This window comes from Salpingoeca rosetta (genome assembly GCF_000188695.1).
Source record: "Salpingoeca rosetta unplaced genomic scaffold supercont1.31, whole genome shotgun sequence".
In the NCBI taxonomy this organism is placed as follows: domain Eukaryota; class Choanoflagellata; order Craspedida; family Salpingoecidae; genus Salpingoeca; species Salpingoeca rosetta.
The window spans coordinates 213,761-229,220 of record NW_004754903.1 but is presented as its reverse complement, the minus strand read 5'-3'; the positions used below and the strand labels follow the sequence as shown (position 1 = coordinate 229,220).

At 58.1% G+C, this 15,460-nt stretch overlaps 1 protein-coding gene across 1 annotated transcript; it reads right to left on the bottom strand.

Annotated features, from left to right (window-relative positions):
• Nucleotides 1-259: 259 nt before the first annotated feature.
• Nucleotides 260-15,459, bottom strand: PTSG_09716 (uncharacterized protein). The gene is made up of 21 exons (XM_004989014.1): nt 15,224-15,459; nt 14,249-14,992; nt 13,623-13,910; nt 13,170-13,303; nt 12,726-12,837; nt 12,442-12,491; nt 10,403-12,088; nt 9,012-10,149; nt 6,210-8,754; nt 4,906-5,846; nt 4,616-4,698; nt 4,337-4,430; nt 4,073-4,130; nt 3,698-3,839; nt 3,148-3,456; nt 2,853-2,960; nt 2,471-2,621; nt 1,992-2,134; nt 1,480-1,683; nt 641-1,268; nt 260-469 (listed from the first exon to the last, which is right to left on the bottom strand). Exons 1-21 carry the CDS (start codon nt 15,393-15,395, stop codon nt 300-302), a joined length of 9,900 nt encoding a protein of 3,299 aa, XP_004989071.1. The 5' UTR covers nt 15,396-15,459; the 3' UTR covers nt 260-299.
• Between the last annotated feature and the right edge of the window lies 1 nt (nt 15,460).

The window sequence follows — 15,460 nt, the reverse complement described above, 5'->3', positions numbered from 1 at the left end:
TATCTCATTCACTTTCTTGTCACATAGTCATTGTCGTTCACATGTTGTCAAAACGATTGTAGAAGACATACAACAAGTAGCGTTGAAGTAGCCCACAACTGAAAGCCACACAGAGATGCGAAGAGTAGGAGTTGTTCAACAGACACAAAGACAGACACACACACAACATACGCACGTACGTACACACGCACACACGCACACACAACATACACGCACATGCACACACAACATACACGCACACGCACACACACCATACACACGCGCACGCCCCCCCCCCCCCCCCACACACACACCCAGTGTTACTGGAGGTCTGCGATGACGCGCTGGATGAGGGAGCGCATGGCTGCGAGGCGAAACATCATCGAGTTGGCAACAGCAAAGCGCAAGCGGCGCTGCCCGACGTTGATGGGAACAGCGCGGCTCACAGCAGGGAAGGGCTTGCACAAGCGGTGGCTCAACTCGACCACATCTGTGGAAACCAAGAAGGGGAGATGGAAGCGGGTGGGGAGGGGAGATGAATGTGGGCTCGTTAGGATGTGATGCTTGAAAGTGAGCAATCACAACAGCGGGACACAACACAACACAACACAACACAACACAACATAACATGAGACTGCAAGAGCACGTCGTGAGGGCGTACCGAGCAGCTGTCCGTTGAGCGTCACAACAGCCATGTCATCCCCAGTAAGAAGCCCAAATCCAACAACAGCGTCGTCATCGCGACACATCACATCCAGTGCGCCGCCAGCCCGCACATGTGCAATGTGTGTTGCTGCTGCTGTTGAAGTTGATGACGGTTGCCCGCGTTGTGGAGGCGATGGTGAAGTAACAGCAGCAGCACCCGCACCGTTGCGGGTACGCGTAGTTACGAGTGAAGATGGCGCGACATGCAATCCATGCGAGCCACCACCACGATGCCCGTTGCCATCGTCACCATCATTCTTCTCCTGCCCGGGAATGGCCAGATCAAGGCCAGGATCACAGTGTTCCTGCTCGCGTTCCTGTTGCCGGCGTCGATCAAACGGTTCAATGGCACCACTATCACCACCATCACCACCACCATCGTCACCGTGCCCCTTGCTTTTGGTGGTGCTGCTGCCAGCGTGCATGCCAGGCTCGCGGGGACTGCTTGTGCTGCCATGGCCCATGTGCCGTGACGCTCCAAAGTGCAGCGTGCCGTCCGCATCAACGTGGCAGATGGCGTGCAAGCTGTTGTCGACACAGTCGCGATAACCGATGGTGGCACCGAGAGCTTCACACAGCGGCACCTGAGAACACGACACGGCCAGGGAGAGGGGAGATGTCATGAGATCAGTGGTTTTTGACGATGTGATGGAAGTGGTTCAGCAAAGAGTCGTCCTGATAGAGAGAAGAACGCAAACACGTGACCCAGCCAGCCACCCACAAACACGCACACACGCACTCACACACATGCACACACACACATGCACACAAATACGGAAACATGCACATGCACACCTCAAAGTACAGGGAGATTGAGTTGCAGTGGAGGTGAAGCAGGACTTGCGGTGCGCGTGCGCACACGGTGGTGTCAGTCCATGTGTTTGTGCTCGTGCCCACGCGAATGCCATCGTCAGAGTCATGCCAGGGCTGCCAACTCGGGTGTGTTGTCATGTCGGTCGGTTGCCACGAGGCCGTTGTCATGCACGACAGCACAGTGGCCTGCGATGGGGAAAAGAGGGATTGGGTGAGACGGTGGGTTGGATGGGAATTACAAGTAGGGATGAATGAGATTAGATGCAGTCTACACGTACGTACACGCCTTACACATCACACCTCACACATTCGCAGCATTAAGACAAAACGGCCCAAACGAAATCGCACAAGACAAGCACATCGACGCAAGAACCAAACAGAAGAGCTTATGCGCACTAACAATCACCCGCAATCAAAACACAGACACACGCGCACCATCACGCACAAGGATGCAAGACCAATCACAGGCATCAAACACAATTGCAGCTGCACACCTGCTGACGCGGTGCGAGGGAAACACACGGCGCCCAGGCGAGGGACGTGTCAACGTTTTCAAACGCAAGAACACGGTCGCTGTCGTCAACAGAAACCGAGATGGTGCCTGCATGCAAATCCAGCCAACACGACACCGTGGAACCTGCAGCACACCCAGCGAACACGCAAGGCGATACGGAAGTACGATAAATGACAGATGTTCGTGTGTTTGGTGGGGGGGGGGCAATCAACATCGTGAGGGAGTTTGTCACACTCAGAAAAGAGTCAAAAACAGCGACGTCACGTGCTCAATACAGCAAACGTGGTAACAACACCACACGTGATTTGTACACATTGGCATGCTGATGACACACACACACGCACGCACTCACACACGAAGCACACACACACACACGCACTCACACACGAAGCACACACACACACGCACTCACACACGAAGCACACACAAAATACACACACGTGTACTCGTGAAACGCACCTTTCCTCCACCTGAGGGTTGTGTCTTCGCCCCCCTCAGCGCCGTGCCAGAACTTGCCGCGCTGCCCATCAAACGCGTACGACGAGAGATTGTCGCCACAGCCGCGGCCACGAATAGGATCCAGCTCAGCATTGTCGCACGCCCAGCCAACCTGCAAAGCAAGACGGCGTCGAGGTGTGTGTGTGTGTGTGTGTGTGTGTGTGTGTGTGTGCGCGTGCGTGTGTGAGTGTGTGTGTGTGTGCGTGGAGAAGGATCATGAGTTCAAGAGTTGAAAACCACACGCATGCAAGCACAAAAGCGTGCAAGACCGCGTGCGTGCAAGTACATTCATTCGCATGCAAGCATACACACACACACAAACACATGCGCGCATATCACGCACCTGCAGGATGCCGTCGCTCTCGATGCGAACAGTGAACGACCACGTGCCGTTTCCACGCGCACACACGCGCAGTACACCCGTCTCAAACGTCCACGAATCATTGCGCATCTAAGTTAGATGGGGGAGTGAACGGGGCGTGGGGAGTGAGCAGGGGGTGGTGAGATACACAAACAGGAGGGCGGGTTGAAGTGAACAAACGTTTGGGCCCACAGCATAATTTCCAACGGGATGAGCCACCACACCGCACTCGCCACGACAGACCAACACCAACACAACAACACGCAAACACGCGTACCGTCTTGCGATAAATGTCCATCATGATGCGGGATGTGGACGCGCGCGTGTGAAACTGTGGCGACTCATCAACGGTGATCTTTCGTGGCGTCGCCTGCGCTGTCACCACTTCACTGGCTGCATCCGTGTCCCCAGCACCAATAGCACGCACACCACTCTCAACGCCACCTCCATCGTCACCGTGACCATCTTCGTCATCAACTTGAGTGGTGGTGGTGGTGGTGGGTGTCGTGGTGGCATGCGATTGGAAGCGAGACGGCGGTGTCAGGCTCGCCGCTGAGCACACGAGGCGATCAGCATAAAAGTTGACCTGATGTCGCGTGTTGAATTGGGATGTGGGACGTGACACCATCTTGTCGTGAGTATGTCCTGGGCGCTAATTCGCACACGCACACACACACACACGTTCGCTTGCACGCACGTAAGCGTACGCATGCACACACACACACACACACCACACACACACACACACACGCACACCCGCACACACATTCATGCATACATGCACGCACGCACACGCACACACACAGAATTAAAGAAAGCGAGCTCACCAGGTGGGATGGAAGTGTGAGGACGGCTGTCCACAGGATGGTGGCGGCGGGGGTGTTGTAGGGCCGTTCGTGTTCGCCGCACATGTTGGCCAGCGCAACAATCGTCGCGTCCTGCAACTGCGTCAGCACATCCACGTACCCACTGGTGTTGCAGGGCAGACACAGTGTCATTGGAGTTGGTAGTGGTTGGTGGTGGTGTGTCGTGTTGTGATGGTGACGGTGCGGTCGCGTGTTGAATGTGAGCAAGGTTCAAGGAACGAAGTGCAAAGGCGAAACAAACAGAGAGACGCACGCGCACACGTGACGGGAAACAGGAAGACACCACGGCCGGAAAATATGCCTGCAGGCATCGAGAACAAACGCAGCGATTCGTACTCGATATCGTCCTCCATTGGGGCTTCCACCATGGATGTTGTCTCGTGCAGCGAAGTGCCTAAATGTACAGCAAGTACATGTACAATACACGAGGGGCGAGCGCGTAAGCATGGTGTGTGTGTGTGTGTCTGTGTGTGTGTGTGTCTGTGTGTGTGTGTGTGTGTGTGTGTGTGTGTGTGTTGTGTCTGTGTTGTGTCTGTGTTGTGTCTGTGTTCAAGGATGCTTGCAAGCAAGTCCAGTGCAGTGCAGTCGAACGCTACTCACTGAGAGCCGACACGTCCACAGAGACGTTGACGTTTGATTGCTCCTGTAGTTGTTCCACAACGGATGCCTCCAAGTGGCTCAGGTCATCATCCGGCTGTCATTGACACACGCGCACAACAATACAGGCAGTGATCGTCAGGATAAACATAAATTGTGCAAGCGCGTGGGTGTGCAAGTGTGTGCAAGTGTGTGTGCAAGTGTATCGTACTTTGCCCATCAAGTGCAGACACACGAGCAAGCAGTGTTTGATGCATGGCATTAGCGCGTGAAGGGCTGTACCTCTGTCAAGTCGAACATGCTGGCGTCCGCCGAGACGTTCATGAGATACTGCTGCTGGTCCGCGTCGTACGCCCATGAGGACGCTGTACATTGAACGAGGGAGTGCGTGCGCATGAGCCAGTGTGAGTGTATGTGTGTAGACGCTTGCGTATGTGTGTGCAAGCGTGTAACCCTCACCAAAACTGTTCTGTTATGAGCTGGACACGTGTGTGTGTGTGTGTGAGTGTGCGTGTGTGTGCGTGTGTGTTGTGGCGGAAATCAGCAGACATGCATGCATCATCGAATCGAACCGTCAGCAGCATCGTCCTCGCCACCATCATCGCTGCCGTGACTGATGTTGGAGAGGTGTGAAATGTCGTGACGCAGCATAGGCACCAGCGCCCTCTCATCATCATCGTGACCACCACCATCAATACCATCAGCGTCAGCATCAGCATCAGCATCAACATCATCAACAGAGCGGTCAACAGCTGCTGCTGCTGCTGCTGTATCGTTGTCCTCGCCCTGACCATCACCGTCAGCGTTGCAATCACCACTGCCTGGCTGTACGTTGCTGTTAGCAGCAGCATCATCACCAACAACACGCCCACCGGCAGCACTTGCTTCGCCCAACACACGTCCTTCGCTTTGCTCTCCTATTGGCGAACGAGGAGTATTGTGATCATCGCCAGCACGACCAGCAATGCCGTGGCTTGCGTTGGCTTGGTTGTCGCGACCAGCATCACCATCACCATGGCGCTCACTCTCATCGTAATCATCATCATCATCATCATCAGCACCATCATCATCCCCACCATCACCCCCGTCACCGTCGTCGTCGTCATCGTCATCATCGCCATCACTTGGAGCGTATGCTCGGGTCTGTTGTTCTTCGGGTGGTCCCTCCCCTTGTTCCCTTCTCTTTCGCCTTCTCCTTCGGCGCCGTCGCTGCCTTGTATGCGCATCGCCGCCACTGCCGTTGTCGCCGTTGTCCTCTGGAAAGGCGGACCCATCATCCTCTTGGGAGGACCATCGCAGCATTTCGCTGGCGAGCGCTTCGTAGTCCTCCTCCTGGTCCTCCCTGCCCTCGCGACTGTCATCGTCGGCAGGCGTCGTGTCATCCAGGCTCGTCCACTCAAACGTGGACAGCGAAAACGCCGAGGGAGAATTGGCCATTGTCAGCAGTGGTGTGGATGGAGGCACGCCATCACTGCCGCTCAAGTCGCTGCTGGGTGCACCCTGCATGGAATGGCTGTGTGTTGCGTGCGTGTGTTGTGCGTGTGTGTGTGCGTGTGCGTGTGTGTGTGTGTATGTGTGCGTGTGTGTGCGTGTGTGTATGTGTGTGTATGTGTGTGTGCGTGTGTATGTGTGTGTATGTGTGTGTGTGTGCGTGTGTGTTGTTGTTGTTGTTGTTGTTGTTGTGTGTGTGTGTGTGTGTGTGTGCGTGGTATTTTCAGTGTGGACACGAGCTGAGATGCAGATACCACAAACAGCACATCATCCTTTTCCAACACCTGTCTCTTCTCCGCCCCCACCAAGCACACACACACACACACACACGCACACACACACACACACACAAAACGACCACGCCCCTTCACATGTGTGCACTCACATGAGCTCCTCCTCTGAGCGCGGGCCGGCAATGGAGAGAAGTGCTGACGTCAGCTCATCACGGTGCGAGTGCGAACGGCCCCGGAACGATGTGCCGCTCGGTGTCCGGGAAACAGGCGTGACAGGCTGCGGCACCATCGGTGTCACTGCCGTTGCTGCTGATGCCGTGGCAGCGCGGCGCCGCTGCACAGTAGTGCTGGCGATTGGCGTTGTGCGGGAGGGGGTGCCTGTCGTCGGTCCAGACACCGCTGTCGGCGCGGATGACGTGGATGAGGTGGTCGTGGCGGTCGTGGTGGTTGCAGAGGTGGAGGTTGAAGTGAAAGATGTGACAGGCGCCGACATCTGCCTGTACAGCGGTGGCTGATCATCAAACACGCGACGGCGAGCATCGCGATCACCGCCAATGCCACCACCACCACTGCCATCGCCAGCACGAACACCAGCGTTGCGAGGCGCCCCATATGGCCTGTCCTCGTCGTAACTGCGGCTGTGGTGGAGAACAGGGTGGCCGTGCGAAGAAACATCCACACGCGCTGCAAAGCTGTCATCCACTGCCCTGCTGCCGTCTCCATCACCGCCATGTGCTGCCCGCACCCCAATCCCCTCCCCTTCGTAGGCATTGTCTGCCTCTGGTCTTCCGCTTACTTGCGTGACTGCCTGTCCCTCGGGGGCACACTGGGATGTCCGTGTACTGCGCTGCTTCGACTGCCTTCGCCGTTGCTGTTGTTGCTGTTGCTGTTGTTGCAGTGCGTGCCGCCACCCCGCGTCCTCACCACGGTGCGGCGGAAAGTCAAATGCGCCACCAATTCGCGGGGAGACGGCAACAGCCGCCGCCCGACGCAGCTGCCGTGTTGCCGATTTGCGGACAGATCTGCATGCAGTGGTGGCTGTACCCCGGCCTGATGACGATGCCGGGGTTGACGGCGCTGTTGTGGCAGCGCGCGACTTGTGTCGCGCAAGCGACATCAATGGCGATGATGATTGCGGCATCGTTGTCAGGCTGCGTGTTCGATCAGCGCGCGGAGTGCTGGCAGGCACGAGTGCACGCACGCCGTCATCACGACCCTGGTCCTGCTTCTGCTCCTGCTGCTGTTGTTCGGGTTGCTGTGGCTGCTGCTGTTGCTGTTGTGGTTGGCGATGCTGTTGTGGTGTGGCCATGGGAGCCGACATGCTCCGAGATGGCTTGACGGCATCAGCAGCGAGCAACGCAAGCGGTGGTGGCGGCCGCTTGCCGTGCTGCTGCTGTTGCTGTTGCTGTTGCTGCTGTTGCTGCTGCTGCTGTTGCTGCTGCTGTTGCTGCTGTGTACCACCATGTCGGGCATCATCATTACCACCGCCACCATCACCACCGCCACCATCACCACCGCCGTTGTCACTGTCACGGTTGGCAAATGCAGGGGTGCTTGTGGACGCCAGGCGACTGAGGTGCGGCCGGTGGTGGCGGTGCTGTGCGTCCGCGCGTGCAGAATGCAGTGGCAACGATGTTGAAGACGACATCGTACGACGCTGCGGCTGGGGCCGTTCACGTGGCGGCTGCAAATGCACATGCCCGTACTGATGTTGATGCCGCTGCTGCTGTTGCTGCTGTTGCAACCGCTGTGACACCTGCTGTGCAATGGCGGCCCCACTCCAGCTCGTCGCCCTGCTCAGCAGCTGCGGTGGCGGCGTCCTTGCACCGTCATCATCGAGGGCAGACGACACCCGACTTGCCAGCGGTGACGGCGAGTGTGCACGGCTGCTCCGGCGCTGCAGGTGCGGTGCTGTGTGCACATGCGTGTGCTGTTGTGCGTGTGGTTGTGGTTGTGCGTGTGCGTGTGATTGCGGCTGTGCGTGTCCGCCAGACGTCCCGGATGACGATTGTGTGCTGGTCTGCGAATGCGACGGTGCAACAGCGGGCGTATCATAAGCACCAGGCCTGCCAATGGGCAGCATGGAGGGGTGCTGCTCGTCATTGAGCGCAACGCCATCCCGCTGCAAGAGGTGCAGCTGTGACGAGGGCGATAGCAACAGGTCGGCAGCAGAGGACTGAAGCGACGCGTGGCGAATGCGATGGTGCGAATGCCCGTGCCCGTGCGCGTGTGCGTGTGAACCGCTCACCCTCCGTCCACGATTGCTCGCACTGCTGCTCCGTCCTCCTCTAACATCGTGCTCGTACTCGTGGATGGCAGATGCAGACACCGTACGCGGAAGCGCGCGAGATGAAGGCTGCTGGTCTTGCTGTTCTTGTTGCTGTTGCTGTTGCTGTTGCAGTGGAGGGGTGAATGACGCTGGCGACGATGACGAAGGTGCTGCGGGAAGCGTAGTGCTCATGCTTCTGACAACACCACGTCGCCTCACACGGCCGTACCCAGGACCCATACCACCACCACCACCACCGCCATCACCGTCAGCAGCCTCGTGCTCCTGGTCGTAGTCGTAGTAATAGCCGTGGTGTGGCGAGCGCAGGTCAGCTGTTGTGGACTGGGAGCGGGGTGGGCGGGCGCACAGGCGATCTGTCTCCGCACGCGTGTGCGACGGTGTCGACACAAGCCGACCCTCACGCCGCTCTGGTGATGGTGATGATGATGATGATGATGATGATGAAACAGGTGCAGGGGCAGGGGAAGAAGGGATAAGGGGTACGGATGAGGGAGGAAAGGAGGGGAAAGGAGAGGGAGGAAGAAAGGCGGCGAGTGACGAGATCTCAAAGAGAACATAAATCACACAAACAAGCACACAAACAAGCACGCAAACAAGCACGCAAACGCACAGCTGTGCCAAACAAACACATACACACGCACTGCACCAGCGCCACCAAACTCACGTGTGAGCCTGAAGGAGTCCCAGTGGTGGTCCTGCCGCACCAGGTCTGCGCCGTGCGAGAACCAGCCCTCACTGCGGCGGCGAACAACACGCGATCCACCATGAGAAACACCACCGCCGCCACCACCACCACCACTACCGCCACCACCACTGTTGCCGCCAGTAGTAGCGTGATGGCCGATGGTCGCAGTACCACCAGCGCCGTGGGCACCAATGCGACCGCGCTCGTACAGCGGCGGCGTGAACACACGCGGCGATGGCTGCAGACTGCGCGACGTCGCAACAGCGGTGGCAGAAGCAGCGGTGGCAGCACTGGTAGTGGGTGAAGCAGTGGTGGCGGTGCGTGCGGAGTGGGAGAGCGGGGTGCTGCGCATGAGGACTGGGGAGGACACTTGTCGCCGCCCGAGCGACGTGCGACGTCGAGAGTTGGGTGACCAGGGAACAGGGCCACCGCGACCAGCCCACACTGCAGTGCCGTGGCCATCACCACCACGCGCATCACCACCGCACACGTGCACAGCGCCGCCGTCGACCCGCTGTAGCTGCCGCTGCAGCTGCTGCTGATGTTGATGCTGTTGCTGTTGATGGTGTGGATGTTGTTGATGGTGGAGATCGTCTCGCCTGCCAACGGCGTGTGTGCTCGCTGTTGCTGTCCTTGCCAGTGGTGCTGTTGCTGAGGGTGATGGTGGGCTGACAAACACGTCGCCTGCGTCGCCTTCGTCGTCCCTGCCAATGTGGTTGAGATGTAGCGGCAGGGAGCCCGTGTTGACGCCAGTCAGCAGTGCGCGCGCCCGCTGAAACCTCTGCTGCTGTCGTTGCTGCTGTAGAAGGTGTTGGGGCTGCTCTCGCTGATCTTGCTGCTGCATTTCTTGCTGTTCGTGCTCTTGCCGCTGATCAAGATGCTGCTGTTCATGCTGCTGCTGGTCAGTTGTGTCGCGTTGTTGCTGTTGCATTGTGGTCTCAGCACCGCGCCCATTGCTGCCGGCCACCTCCTCGATGGCAGGGCCGTCCTGTGCTGTGCGTGCTGGAGCAGTGAGCGTTGCGGTTGATGATGACGACGTGGTGCGGTCGCGCTTGGGCGTGCTGCTCGGCACGCGCTCGAGCATGGACGGTGACGACGGTGGTGTCAGCGATCCAGGCTGCAGAACGAGGAGGAGGAGGAGGAGGATAGCACGAGAGGGAGACAGTGAGAGCAGGAGGAGGAGGAGGAGGAGGAGGAGGAGCGTGTGACGCAGACTGTGATTGCGTGATGCAGACTGTGATTTCGTTTCGACGACAAACATGCACACACACACACACACACACAAACAGAGCACGCGCGCACATGCAGAGATAGAGTGCAGGTGCATGTGCTCGTGGATGTCATGAACCACAACAGCCAGGTTGATTCACCTGTAGCAGAGGTGAAACGGCGCTCAGGTCCAGTTCACCATCACCACGCTCTCCTTGATCCCTTGCCTGCATGCATTCACCACGTCCATCATGACCACGCCCATCGCCAGCATGAGGCGTGCTCTCATCCTCGTGCGTGGGCTCGTGCGCGTCCTCCAACAAATGGATGCCAGACACCTCAAACATGGCATCAGATGACAACTGTGTCGTTGCTGCTGTAGCTGTCGGCGTTGCTGCTGTACTTGCTGCTCCAACCCCTGTTGCTGTTGCTGTTGGTGTAGTTGTAGGCGCTCCATTCTCACCATGACCACCCTTGCTAGCATGACCATCATCATCACCACCACCACCACCACCACCACCACCATCGTCGTCGTCGTGTGTGACAAGTTGTCGCCGAACAGCACGCCTCCTCCGCCGCTCCCCACCATCACCACCACTGTCCACACGCGCGTGTTCAGGGTAGGTCAGCGCGTTGTGGGACGAAGCAACAGCAGCAGCAGCAGCAGTTGTGTGTCGTGTGTGGGCACCCTCCGTGCCTGCAAGCATTCGCGGGTGGTGCAGGCGCTCGCGTGCGCGTTGTCGCTGTGCTGCCAGCGCCGCCGCCGTGGCCGACATTTTCTCAAACAGCCGCGGCGTCACAGACACACGCACGTGCTGCTGGTGTTGCTGCTGCTGTTGTTGTTGTTGTTGTTGTGCTGTTGCTCGTGCTGCTGCTGCTGAGTACGGTGTGGATGTGCCAGCAGGTGCAAGTGGCTGTGCTGGTGTTGATGTCATGGCACCAACAATGGCCATCATGTGTTCAGCATCACTCCCACCATCACTGCTGTCGCCTGGATGCAACACAACTGGCGAGGCATTCACAGCGTGTCCACGGGCATCGCCCCCAACGGCCTTGAGGCGACGCTGCTGTGCTCGTGGACCAGCACGTCTCCTCCTGCCACCGCCACGATCACCAACTTCATGTGCATCAGCATTGCCGCCGTCTGTGCTCCCACCATTATCGCCGTCATCACCATCATCGTCATCATCGTCATCACCAGTCCCACTTGTGGTGCTGCCGTCATCATCGCCATCACTCGTGTTGCCGTACACGATGTGCCACAACGCTCCACCGCCGCCACTGCCACTCTCCTTGTCACCATCGGCACCGCGACGACGATTACCACCACCACCACCATGACCACCACCATGACCATCACCACTGCCGTTTGGCAGACCGGTGGCAGCTGCTGCCTCTCTTGCTGCTGCTGTTGCCGCCTTTTGCCGTGCAGCAAGCAGGCGACGAATAATCGAGCACAGCAGTACCGACAGTACGCGGTCCGTGCCCTTGTGCGCAAGCGTTTCGATGGAGGGGTGGTGTTGTGTGGCCACGCTGAGGATGCGCGCAGACGCAACGCACTCCGCCACCGCTGTTGGCTCCGTGTCCATGCACGCTGGGTCGAGCGAGATGACTCGCCAGATGAGGGAGAGCATGGTCTCAATCGCACGCGGCCAGCGCACGATAAATTGCTTGCAGGCATCGTGGCGCGCGAGCACCTCCAGCAGGGCCAGGTAGCGGTGTGTGTTCCCCTCGTTTGCCGCAACCAGTTGCACCAGGGGTTGTGCGAGCCCGTGTGTTGTCTCATTAACAACCCCAACATCATCAAACATTAGCGGTGTGAGCACACGCACAGCGATTGGCGGCACCTGCAGAGTGTTGAGTGGCGGAAATCATTTGATGAACAGAAGCGAGAGAAACAGAGATATGGGCGCACGGCGTGTGTGTGTGTGTGTGTGTGTGTGTGTGTGTGTGTGTGTATGAGTGTGCCTGGGTGCGTCTGTGTGTGTGTGTGTGTGTGAGTGTGCCTGGGTGCGTCTGTGTGTGGTGTGTGGGAGTGTGCCTGGGTGCGTGTGTGTCTGTGTGTGTGTGTGTGTGAGTGTGCCTGGGTGCGTGTGTGTCTGTGTGCCTGTGTGCGTGTGTGTGTGTGTGTGTCTGTGTGCCTGTGTGCGTGTGTCGATAACTGTGCTGCGTGCGGAAGCAGTAATCCTTCCGGCCTCACGTTTTCGTTCTTGGAGTTTAGGGCAAGGTCGATCAGGTGTTTCACGCAGCCTGTGATGGATGAGAGGGAAGGAAGAATGAAGAAGATGAAGCAGGGGTAGGCGGACGATGAGCCATGCATGTGAGAATTGCAGCAGTGCACTCACTCTCACTCTCACCCACTCTCACTCACTCACTCACTCGCTCACCCACTCACTCACTCACTCGCTCACTCACTCACTCACTCACTCACTCACTCGCTCACTCACTCACTCACTCACAAACACAACACCAACAACCACTGACCTGTTTTGAGAAGTGCTTGTCGCGCCTTGTCCGAGACAACGAGGGTAACGGCGAGCCCGACGTACCAGTACTGCGACGCATCATCCCGCTCCCGCTCAAGCGCAGCCACAATCTGCCACACACCCGTGGTCAAAATCGTTTGGTGGAAGGGGGTGGTGAGGTGGTGGGAGCAAGGAGGAAGGGTGTATGTGTACGGGTTGGTGAGTCGGGGGGGGGGGGCAAAAGGGTATTCGCCTCGAAGCACGCGCACTTGAGAGCGCATTGAAACTGAGAAGCATTTACCATACAAGCACATTTACCATACAAGCACATTCAACTGTAAAGTATCCTTCGTGACCACCACTTCACAGGCAGATCTTCTCACCATTAAGGCAAGCTCACCACCCCCACCACACCACCACCACACCACCACCACCACCATCATCACCATATGTGGCTTCGCACCTCAACAACGCCGGCGTCGACGCACTGGTCAAGAGTGTCCTCGTTGGCGCAGAGGAAGCCAACCGTCTCCAGCACCAGGCGGTGGTTGTCGTGCCGCTGCTGCCCAACACACCGCCGCAGCCCGCGCAGCAGGCCTGGCACAAGGGAGAGGTGGTGATGCAGGGAGGGGGAGATTTGTGACGTGGCACACACACACACACACACACACACACACACACAAACACACACACACACACACACACACTTGCACGAGCTCTCCATCACACGCTTGCACAAGACCTCACGCATCTGCAACACCTCATGCGCACACACGTACGCTCAAACAGACGCAAACATCCACGCACGTTCAAACACGCACTTACACAGCCCACCACACACACGACACACACATGACACACACACATAACACACACGACACAGCACGCGACACACACACACGACACACACAAGCACCTGGTGTCTTGATGAGGGCTGAGAATGTGTCGTCGCCGAGCATGGCAATATCGTGGATGAGAACGATAGCCCAGTGCACAACGTCGGCGTTGTTTGACGCAAGGCACATGACCAGCCGCGTCATGACGTTGTGGTGCGCAAGCTTCACTTTGAAAGCGTCGTTGCGGGCGGAGAGGGAGCCGAGCACCCGAAGTGCAATCTCCTGCACGCCGGCCTCAAAGGTGGAGAGGATGTTGTGCACCGCCATGAGGATGCGCGGTGTTATTCGCAGCACATCTCGCAGCCGCTCTGGCGATGGCGATGGCGGGAAGTGGCACGCAAAGATAAGTGAGGGGGGGACAAGTGGGGATGAGGTGGTGGTGGTGGTGGTGGTGGTGGTCATAGGATGCAAGGTCGCGGCACACTCAAAGAAGCAAAACGGTACACACACACACACACACACACACACACACACACACACACACACACACACACACACACACACACACACACACACACACACACACACACACGCACATACTCGCACACACACATACTGGCACACACACACACACACACATACACGTACTTCCACACACACACACACACATGCACGTACTTCCACACACACACACAGCTGTGCGCACCTTTGCGAACCATGTCGTAGACCAGGCCGAGGGTCCAGTAACGAAGCACGCGGTCCGATGCCAGCATCCACTGCGCGCTGTAATGCACGTACTCCTCAGTGAAGAGCGAGGCCGGGGTGGTGGTTCTGCCGCCCTCGGCAACCACGGGCATGTTGACGCCAAGCAGCACGAGCATGTGCACGCACAGCTTGAGGGTAGCCGAGGTGGTGATGCACAGCAAGGACGCGGACATGAGCGCGCTGAAGGTGCTCAGGCGCACGCGCTTGCGGGCCACAGACACCTCCTGCGTGATGAGTGTGTGCATGAGGGCAATGCTGGCGCGCACGGCGGGCATCCCAAAGCGGTCTGGCTGCTGCAGCACCTGTTCCGTGAGCAGGAGCACGTCGCGGCTCAAAAGGTACCTACGGGTGGCCCTGGTGCGGAGCGCCAGCTCGAACAAGGGTTCCATCATGTACACGAGCTCCTCGGGGTGCCCGCCTTCGAGAGAAGCGACGACGCGCTGGTAGATGTTCTCCACCACCCCGTACCGCTCCAGCGGCATGTCCATGTTCTTCATGTTGAGGCACCCATTGATCACCTGCGCGGCGTGCAGGCGCTCCTCCTGGTCGGGGCTCTGTATGCGCTCGACAAGCGCCTCCAGCGTGTCGGGCATGTTGATGCGGTGCATCACCACGCGCAAAGCAGCCTGCTGCTGTTGTGGCGTGCCGCGCTTGAGGATGTCCTTGAACACCCACAGCGGTAAATCTGGTCATGTGTCCGACAGTGGATGTGAGTGCAAGCAACGGCAACAAAACGACATATCACCTTCTCCACTCGCGCACACTTGCGATGACTGAGGAAGTACCACGTTGGATTGAGCGCCACAACCACGCACGCATGCACGCTCACTGAGTGCCACAATCACGCACGCATGCATTCACACTGAGCGCCACAATCACGCACGCATGCAACAGCATCACACATTGACAAGCGCACCTGCGACGAGAGGGTCGCCCTCGCTGACTTCCTCCTTTATGGCATCAGTGACACGGCGTGTGAGAAAGGTGCCGAGGGCTGCTGCCACCGCGGCACCTGCTGTCCACAGCAGCACGCGCGTGGCCCCGCCATCCAACGCCGTCAGCTGCACCAGTCGACTCCACCCCACCATGATGGTCCACCGTCTTTTGTGTCAAAGAGTGCCTGTTCAAAAGAAACGGCGTTCAAAATATCACT

What these genes read in the sequence shown, in the direction of transcription:
- PTSG_09716 (XM_004989014.1), bottom strand. Translation starts at nt 15,395, where the DNA reads ATGGTGGGGTGGAGTCGACTGGTGCAGCTGACGGCGTTGGATGGCGGG. An exon ending in CCAATGGAGGACGATATCGA is followed by an intron (nt 3,840 to 4,072) that starts GTACGAATCGCT and finishes CTGCAACACCAG; the next exon opens with TGGGTACGTGGATGTGCTGA. An exon ending in AACCCTCAGGTGGAGGAAAG is followed by an intron (nt 2,135 to 2,470) that starts GTGCGTTTCACG and finishes GGTGTGCTGCAG; the next exon opens with GTTCCACGGTGTCGTGTTGG.